Raw genomic sequence first — 10,107 nt, 5'->3', positions numbered from 1 at the left:
CTCTCTGGTTTCATTTAAAAGAGTCGATCATCAGATATTGTCCAAGATTAACCTTCAGGGTGGATATAGCTCACTAGCACCAATGACCTCATCAAATTCATTGTTTACCCAGAATGCTTTGCGTTTAAATAAAATGGCTCTGTCCGTGTTAAAATATATTTAAAAAAATTTACCTACAGTATTTTTAGTCTTTATTTTGCAGTTAAAATAAATGTTTATCAAATAAAGTCTAAAGTTACAACTAATCAGGGATCCCTTTAAAGGTCCTTCATGCAGATTTGAATCAGACGATCGTGTCACGTCGTGTTTTTGTTCTGTTCTGGCAGTTTTATCTTCCCAGTGTTTGTGTGGAGCCCAGTTCTCTTTGTCACACTCCAAACACTCCACCCAACTATGGACAAGTGTAGGCAAAGCTATCGTTCCAGGCGGAGCCACACCTCTGATTCCTATTATAGACCATGTGTGTGTACACACCTGAACGACAAACGTGTCTGCACACAGATCCACTATGAGCACCTGACAGGGAAAACAAGAAAAGGAACATTTACTGACGGTATCAGTTCAGCTCTGTAACTCCATGCAGAAGCTGCTGCTGCTTACAGCCAACAGAAAACCAAAACATGGAACTTCAGTCGCTGCACAGAATTACTGGATTAAAAGAGAGATTCCTGACAGACGTGCCTCCTCGATGGGGAGCTCCAGCACCTGCGGCAGACACGGCGCCAGCACGCCGATGAGAAACGGGGTCGGGGAGCAGCAGATGTCCAACATGGTGGCTGGTAACACCGGCACRAACGTGTGCTGCCAGGTGAAGGGGTAGAGCAGCGCCAGCACTGCGTGGCCACATCTGGACAACACACTGCAGTAAAATACAGACATCATCAGGAGAGACCAAGTACACAACAAAATGTATTTAACAGATTWAAAAAAGTGGRTTTTGCATGACATGTCCCCTTTAATTAAATCAGTCTTGTAAGTAAAATTAAATKAAATTACTCAGGAAAATTATTATTGCTTAAAAAATAGGCAATTCTAYAGAAGCTAAAGTTGTTTGGATTCTGATGAACTGTTGTCACTCATCAGTTTCCAGTGAATAACAAAATTAAATGTCAACAAAAAAAAAAAAACTTTGTTTTTATCAGTCATATTAATAAAGCTGAATCGAAACACAAATGTGATTCAGTTTCTGGGGAAGTGAATTAAAATAACACCAAATCACATTGAATGAAAGTGAAACTTCACTCTGGGACCAGTTAATTGTGCATCACACAACATTTTAGTTAATCGTGTATGACACAACAACAACAACAACTTTTAGTTAATCGTGTATGACACAACAACAACATTTAGTTAATCATGCATGACACAACAACAACATTTTATAACACTTATTTAATTGATAAACTACCACACCAGTACCTGAGTTTGTCGGCGACAAAGATGACCCTCCTCTCGAGCACCAGGGAGGCGAACACCTGCAGGAGCTTCCCCACACTGAGGCACTGCAGCAGACTGTCRAAGTCCACGTGCTCCAGCCTGGAGTCCACGGGTCGACACAGAGTCAGCACCTGAAGGGTTCAGACGAGCTGAGTGGAACAGCTGCACATACATATACTTTATAAAAGAAGCCCAAATAAACAAGCTTTACTGTCTGAACCAGGRAGTTTTAATGATTGCAGCATGTTTTACTTCTTCCTGGTAATGACCGTTGATCAGTGATGACACACGTCTCAACAGTTTTGAGTCATTCTGGATGAGGGACACTTGTCAACACTTCCTGTGTGGGGGTTACCTCATTGCCAGAGCCGGGGAGGAAGCTCTTCACCGTGACGGTGCGTCCCGGGGCTGGAAACGGGGCCTCCATCACGCTGCGCATGAAAGGATAAACCAGCGGCGGGGATATTTCTCTGCGCCTCTCCACCTCTTCTAGGATCTGGACAGAGAGTCCAACCAATCAGTGCCTCACAACTTTTAATAAAACTTTTATGTCAGAATATGTATGTTTACCTTTGCAAACAGGTCGAAACAGCCCAACTTGCTGACGATACAGTGAACCTCAGGAAGCCTTTTCCCCTTTCCGCTGGGCTTCAAGACAAAAGTTTCCCAAGTCATAAAACTAAGTACAGCAGTGATGTCTATTATAACAAAAAAAAAAAAAAAACACGTAAAAATGCTAATTTGTTCTCTTTATAACATCATTAATAGTTTCTAACACAGCTCTGCTGCAGAGCGGAAAGAGTCCAAAGTCAAAAGTGCGTCCACGTTTATGACGGCACCACTGACTCACTGAACAATAACGATTAAAGTGTCCGCACTTTATTTAGGCCTGTTCTGTCGAAACTATAAACAACAACAGATGGCTCCAAGACGCGACGCTAAACGAGTCAACAGCACTGCTAAAACGAGGCCAAATGGAGGTGAAAATTATAAAATTCCTGCAGCTCTCCGTCATTCGTGCAGAGATGGTTTATGGTCTGTGATTCACACGTCCTCAGAGATGATGACTAAGAAGCTGGCCAGCTGCCAGAACATCTCACACGAGTCCATGATTCACACAGCAACTTCATCCAGACTCACCAGGATCTTACGGCAGTAACAAAACCAGCGGCTCCCGTCTTCTCCGGTCAGGACGAAGGAGAACGTCTCACTGTAAACAAAACATCACAAATACTATTTCATCAAACCGGGAAAAACAGAATCTGATAACTTACTTTTCTACAGAGAGGACAAAGGTAAACAGTTTCAGGGYTTTTCAAAAGTTATAAACAAGTTTAGATTAGAACCCTCACTGTAACAATAAACCATAAGATGTAAAAAGATTTAAAAAATATGTCTGATTCCCTTTTATACGTAAAGATTTAACCAAATTTACTTCATTTACTCCTGTGGGAAATKTAAGCTGCTGCAGCAATTTAAGGTTTATGTCTGACAGCTGAGGATGTAAGGAGAAAAGGAAGAAATATKAGCAATAAAATAAAAGAGAGTACAAGAATCGAACTGTATTTTAAAATRCATTAAATGTTCATATAGTAAAAGCAAAGCACAGCTGTAAGATAATCACTTTATGTTACCATAATGCTCTTGTTGTGGGGTTTGTTGTTAAAACTTTAGTGCAGGGTGAAAGCTGACCTTGGCATCTGAGCAGAAGGTTTCCAGTCTTGACAGTCAGGAAAGCAGAACTTTGGAATCACCTTCAGTTGATCCTCRGCTTCTTTGGAGATCCGGGACGATTTCTCAAACTGGAACAGAGAGGCTGTGGTTAAATATGACTTTCAATCAGCGGAAATCAGGATTAGAACAAAAATATGCCTCAAAAAATAAAAATCCATCAGTTCAAATGTCATCTGTTCTGAATCATCACTGAATTAATTATGTGTGACTCATCATAAAAAGACCTCCTCGAGGATTTTTTTGAAACTAAAATCCTCGTTTATTTTTGCAAAGAGTAAAACTGACTAAAGTTTCCAAATTCCTTTCAACTAAAGTGATTAAAACTGAGGCTGTGTGATGAAAGGACACGAGGCAGAGATAAAGTAAAGGCTCCTGACCATTTTTGGGAACTGCTGCGTGATTTCAGGAGAGTAGGTGTTTCCTGCCGAGCCTTTTCTCAGCGACACCACCACGAAGATCTGGAAGAGCTGCTGCTGCTGCAGCTGAATCAAGTCTCTCTCGAGGGTGCGGTATCCAGCCCGCCGTCTCAGCGTGGACTGAACGTAAACTGATCTTCTGGAACCTGTTGGACGACAGAGTGGGACAAGGTGGAATTAGGGWATTAAAGAGAACTGAGAACCTCTGTGGACAACTACTGAAGCAAAGACATAAAGCATTAAATATCATTTAAGGCTTATATCTGTTATATTTTACTCTAAACAGACTCCTTTAAACTTTATTCATTTCTTTAAAAATAACAAAATACATTTATATACAATAAAAAATACAAATCACAAATAAAATGAAAGGAAGAAAGAAGAAAATAAAATCTTATAGTATCYGCGCCATTTTTCCTCCCAAAATTAATATTTTTAAAGGGCTATATCATGTAAAATCAACTTTTTTTGAGTTTCATATCATGTTATAATGTTATCCTCTCATTAAAAACATGCYCRGAGTCTTACTTTGACTCATTCATGCATGTTTGAGAAATCCTGTAGTGTCCTGAGGCAGCAGGCAGGGGAGCAAAAACCACCGGTTGGGACTAGARCCACCTTTTGGGCTCAGCTCCTCCTCTGGGCTGTGTCTACAAGCTGAGCTTCCTCATCACAGAGCACTAYTCCCCACCCCCGCAACCCGCCTGTAGCTGCGTTCCCATTCACCATGAAAATGCGCAAATTAGAATTTCGAAAATAAATTTGCTCAATGGAAACACGTCAGTTTCGAAAAAACTTCCTTTTTTTCGACAAAAGGTTTTTGCGCTTGGATGAGGTGGTTTTTCGGCCGTTTCGAAATTGGTGTGTTTCGCAAAACGTCAATGGAAACACTTTTTTTTTCGCATCACGGGAGTCACGTGATCAACAACCGGCTGTTTCTACTGGAGAAAAAGATGACGGCGAAAAAGACAACAGGAAGTAGAAGTTGTAGTAAAATCAACAAAGTTGTAAAAGAAAGTAGTAAAATCACCGACTACAATTTCCCAAAAACGCAGCATACTCTCAGGTAGAAGGGGCTTGTCACTCAAAAGCCTCAATAAGATGCCAACGTCTCCTCTGATGGCTGATGATGAGCGCTAGTGTCATGGTAGCAGCGTGTGTTTACATCCATCGCCGCCATGTTTGTAATGATTTATCGTGAGAAGAAATGTATTCACGCGTGACTTTAATAGCATTTCTTACTTAATGGAAACACCGCAATTGCAAACCTGTATTCTTTCGACATTAACAGCATATCGACAAAGTTTTGCGCACATTTGCAATGGAAACGCAGCTCCTGGAGGCTCTCTGCAGCAACAAAGCAAACAACTGGTGAAACTGAAAGTGAAACTGAAACTACTTCTGAGCGCAGCCCTTTTCAAATTCAAAATACCTTTTGAGGAAATGTATTTTCAGATGCCAAGTAAACTACACTGAGCTTCCATGTCACAGCGCCCCTTTAAACAATAATAATCTACAAACAAGAAAAACTAAACAAAAACAACCTTAAATCCTTGTCAAACAACAACTCGTATGAATACACACGATATTGTTCCATATTTCAAAGTGACTTTTATCATTCTCTTGAACATAAACACTGATCTGGCATTTTGACATCACTCCATGTTGTTCCACAGTCTTATTCCTTGTATCGAAGTACACCGCTCCCTCAAACTAGTTCATCTCTACCCCCTTTAGATTATAACAACTTTCTCTATTAACAAAATTTAATTGGTTGTTTAAAGGTAATATACATTTATGAGCCTTATACAAAACCTGTAAAACATTATAAATCAACCAAATCATAGAACTTAGAACAATAATTTCAACTGACAAAACAATGCATTGGACTGATGACTGTAGTGTTTTCTTGTAATAATTCTTACGGCTCTTTTCTGTAAAACAAAAACATCTTAAAACTTTGTGCTTCAGATTATTTCATCAGATTGCCAAAGTTAATTCAATGTTTGCCTGTTTTTCATCAATTTCTTGCAGCAGCCGCAGCCAAGTGAGGTTCTGGTTTAATTCAAATGTTCCACAATATTAACCAGCTCATTGTTGTTAGATTAAATAGCTTTTGTAACAATGTTTGCAAAGCTGTACTCTAAAATTAATTAAGTGTAAAAGTTGGCCTCCCAAAAATTAGAAAATAAAAGCCTAAACTCTGAGTGTTAACTTAATTCTCCTTCTGTGTGCTCATTTGATCAAACAAAAATATTTATGTCAGTTTATCCGTGTCAGTGAATTCTTACAAATATGAGGTTTTCTTCTAATTAAACCTGCATCTTATTTATTTAGTTATGTCAGCTTATTTTAACAGAACAGCTTTTCTGTGAGGTGATACCTTTGGTGTCGTCTTCAGGGTCGCTCTCTGTCCCGCTGGTCTCCTCAGCTGCCATGAAGGAGAAACGTTAGTGAGGAGCTGAGCAACAAGAAGGCTGTGAGACAGAATCACCCACAGGACAGTCGTCCTTTTGTTTTATAATGAGAGGCTCTGCTTACCGCAGCTGGCCTTAACTGCATTATCAAAAGCTGGGTATTTCCACCAGGAGGCTGGTGTTAACCTCCTGGAGAAGCTGATATGAGACATTTGGACTTCTGCAGCATTAAATACGCCTCACCTCGCACTGACAGCCCTTGGTTCTTCACCCTCTTCCTCCCTCGCTTGTCGTCAAAAATAGTCTCAATCTTAGTGACGTACTGTGAAGCAGAAATGCACACACATAGCTGTCAACATTGCCAYCATTCCGGTACATTATTACACAACAGCCTCTAAGATCACAACCAGGTTATTTATAGCGTTGGTTTTACCCAGAGATTCTTGTGTTACAATGAACGAAACGCTCCGTTCGAAAAGAGTTCAACACAAAAACAGAAAAAACAGTTTTAACCCGTTTTTAACCGTGTGAGGCAGAATTTAGATAAAAATATTAATTCTGACTTTCTAACATACTGAGAAAAACCGGATCTAAAGTTTGGTAATCCTGTTATAAAGAATAATTTTTTACCTCAAAAARCATTTTTGCCTTTGTTTCACACAAACAAACGCTGAAACATAATCTAAAAATAAACATTTGACATTTGTCCAAGCTGCCAACACAACAATACAAGAACCGTCTAAGTTTTCAAGCTACAATTCTTCTCTAAACCTCTCACATATCAACAAGTTTTCTTTATTACCTGGTTTTGAAAGGAGCTCTTTATCCTGTAGTTTCCCAACGCCATGAGTTTAAATTTACTTTACTGCTGTGTGAATTTGTGAGAAGCTCTCGCATGTTGTTCTATCAGCAGCTTTCAGCATCTTCTCCTTCCTGCTCAACGAGTCCCCCCCCCCACCCCCCTGCTTTTTCTGCTCAGACCGTGACTCATCACATAGCAGAGGGCACATGCCCCGTCGCATGAAAACAATAAAAATATTTTTCGGTGCGTAAGACAATGGKTAGCTGCTCACCTGAGGTGTTCTCTGAGTTCTCTGCACGCTCGTGCGTCGAGGTGCAACAGGTTTGGGAGTGATCGCGAAGGTGGAAGATTTGAACCCCGTTAAGGCTTGGAACCCCTTTTTGTCCATTTTGCTGGCGTTTCCATGCATGGTCTGGAGTTTGGGGGGAAACTTAGRCAAAATAAATCTCAGGTGAGATGAGTTTTATGTTTCACTGATACAGAGATAACAAAAGTACAAGATTTACATACATAATGTTTACCTTTGCAGCTTGAGGCCTGAGAGTGGGGAGACACATGGTGGACAGTTTAACATCCTCATAGGAATCATCTGTGCTGCCTTCACCTGGGAGGTGATGATAAATAATAAACAGGATGGCTCCACATGTAGGGACAAACTGATTTTTAGTTTGACCAGAGGGTCAACACACCAGGAATTCTAAATTCTTTTGTTTGTGTTTCCAGCAACATATTTTATAACCAGACAAGAAAGTTGAAGCCACAAACGTTAACCAGGACAATTTCTAACCCATAATTTACACTAGATGTGGTTCTGCTCCAACCTCTGCAGCAAATACACAACCATTATAATCAATGAGTATTTACACTGGCTCGGCACGGCGGCGGTTAATGGATGGCAATCCACCAAAATTAGATTCGATCTAAAGATGCAAACAATTAATCGACTTACGACTAATTGTTGAATAATGGTTTATTAGATTAAAATTCTTTCCATTCGATTAATTGAAAACTTTATTTTGTAATGAAACTCACAAATCTTTTTTTGTTTTATTTGTGACACAATAATAATGGACTACACCAAACTCGAAGGAAAATTACCGCAGGCTGTACCGGACCATCCAGCAGTATGACACTTAAAACAAGAGACCAAAACGACAGAGGACGGTAAGCTAAATGTGGCTAACGTTAGCTTCTTCTTGTTGAGTTCAACTCGTGTGATAAAAAACCAAAAACAAATAAGTTACAGTCGCTACAAATAATTAACTTGAAGTTAATCTCATCTGTGTGATGTAACCYGGCCAGTGAAACAATCAAATCAAAAGTAACAGATGTCAAAACAATCAATCAATGTAAACAAAACAGTTCCAGTACTCGTTTGTATGTTTACCCCTCTCAGGTCATGTATATAGCTTGTTTTTGAGTAAATCTTTAGATTAAAATATTACCCTGTGTTTAAATGAGTTTTTCACCATCAGGGTGGATKAAGTGTGTTACTTATTTTGCTCTCTTTTTTTCCAAATAGAAACCTAATAAAAACCAAAAACAAATAAGTTACAGTCGCTACAAATAATTAACTTKAAGTTAATCTCATCTGTGTGATGTAACTCCTGTTTTGTTATATTTTATAAATGTGTCCAAGTTTGATAATGTGAGAGAAATCCACATTTTTCTGTTTATTCAGTCAGTGTTTAACACAGCTGGCACACTGAATTGTTAAAATAATACTGTACCTTTTTTTTTTAAATTTAGCATGTAAAAAATGAGCCCTTCATGTTATAGAAAGACTCTTGATTCAAGAGAAATGTCAGGTTTTTAGGAAAATGGCTGCTTATCAATTAATCGTTAGTCGATTGATAAGATCAATCAACTTTAGATTAATTYATTAATCCATAACTTGCATCCCTAATTCAATTGGAGTCAATCTACAAAGATCACGTCAGGCCAACAGGAAAAGGAACGAGAACATCTGTATTTTTCTTATTCTCCAAAGGCAGATTAATTTTGTCAAAATCCWGTTAAAATWATAGATAYATTGTATATTTAWAGATAAATGCTGTCAAAATGATTCGTTCTGTTTAGTAAGCAGATGGCAACATGTAGCGTGCAGCAYATGCATACAAACATGATWCATGTGGATTTTATTTTGAAATCAGAAGTCTCAAAAAGATGACAGCGATGCAGTTTCAACTCTGTTTGGAGTCCGTCTTCCACAGAATTAATTATTTTGCTCTGACTTTCACATTTATCACTGGATTTATCACTGGATTTATCGCGCGATCTTGCATTTTCGACACACGTTTCTTGGACCTCATYTGTGCTTCGCAGCRGAGCAGAGTGGAACCACATCTAGTGTAAATTATGGGTAAGTCCCACTCCTCCGTATGAACCATGTAGCACTAACCTTGTATGTTCAAACAAGCCTTTTTTTWWWATTTATTCACTTAGTTTCAATTAGTTATTTGAGTTTTTGTTAGACTGTGATTGACAGGGTTGGGAGGATGTGTGGGGCAGGACTTTCGTATCGATGGTACAACACAGAGTCTAGCTCCATAAATACAACATAGCAGTGCCCCAAAAAATTATTTTGAAATCATTTTTAAAAAGTTAACGAAGTTGATTTAATCTTTACTTTTGCTGAAGGCGCTAACAAATGCAGGTTTTCACTGACTTCTTCTTTCAGCTGTTCCCTCTTCAGAAAAAGTCATTCTCCTCCATCTCACACTGTCCTCACCCCAACTACCAGCGTGTCCTCTAACTGCATCCGTCTCTAACATCTTTCTACCAACATACCACTGTCCCTGCTCTGGACATGTCCAAACCATCTCAGTCTGGCCTCTAACTGAGCTGTATCTCTGACGATCTGATGTGGAGAAGACCTAAATTTAGTTTTTTAATATACCTGTAAGGCATTCAAAGATAAACTGAAGGAATGCAGAAGATGCGCTACAAGGAAACAGATTTTTAATTTAAAAAAAATAGTCCCACATGGCTGCTATTAAGTAACATTTATAGGCTACAGCTGCTCTTTTAACAAGTGACAGCTTAAATCTTTGTTTGTAAAGACATATAATTTGCCAGCAGGGAAAAATGTTAATGATGTCACAGTTAAAAAACTGTTGTTAAAGAGTTGTGATGTGCTGAGTGATGCATCGGACTTACACACAATATCCTCATAAATGTTGTCATCAGAGTAGGCATGGTGGAGGTTTGGGTGAGCGTCCTCATTCCCCCTGTTCCCCTGCTGGGCTGTGAGACGCTCTACATCCTCGTACTCAAAGGACTTCCTGCGGCGGGGGTGCCG

At 39.3% G+C, this 10,107-nt stretch overlaps 1 protein-coding gene across 1 annotated transcript in view; it reads right to left on the bottom strand.

Annotated features, from left to right (window-relative positions):
• The window catches only part of dennd2c (DENN/MADD domain containing 2C), a gene marked incomplete at its 5' end in the record, with an annotated part of 20,901 nt that overhangs the window by 5,192 nt on the left and 5,602 nt on the right, over window positions 1-10,107 (bottom strand). Inside the window, 13 exon segments of the mRNA XM_014010333.1 lie at window positions 475-516; window positions 682-859; window positions 1,420-1,568; window positions 1,793-1,933; window positions 2,008-2,085; window positions 2,578-2,647; window positions 3,130-3,239; window positions 3,549-3,733; window positions 5,971-6,018; window positions 6,248-6,326; window positions 7,078-7,236; window positions 7,328-7,410; window positions 9,966-10,090. Of these exon segments, the coding sequence (XP_013865787.1) occupies window positions 475-516; window positions 682-859; window positions 1,420-1,568; window positions 1,793-1,933; window positions 2,008-2,085; window positions 2,578-2,647; window positions 3,130-3,239; window positions 3,549-3,733; window positions 5,971-6,018; window positions 6,248-6,326; window positions 7,078-7,236; window positions 7,328-7,410; window positions 9,966-10,090 (1,447 nt within the window).

Source organism: Austrofundulus limnaeus, unplaced genomic scaffold, assembly GCF_001266775.1.
Source record: "Austrofundulus limnaeus strain Quisiro unplaced genomic scaffold, Austrofundulus_limnaeus-1.0 Scaffold68, whole genome shotgun sequence".
Taxonomy (NCBI): domain Eukaryota; kingdom Metazoa; phylum Chordata; class Actinopteri; order Cyprinodontiformes; family Rivulidae; genus Austrofundulus; species Austrofundulus limnaeus.
Note: the sequence above shows the minus strand (reverse complement) of the source record. Positions and strands in the feature narration are given on the sequence as shown.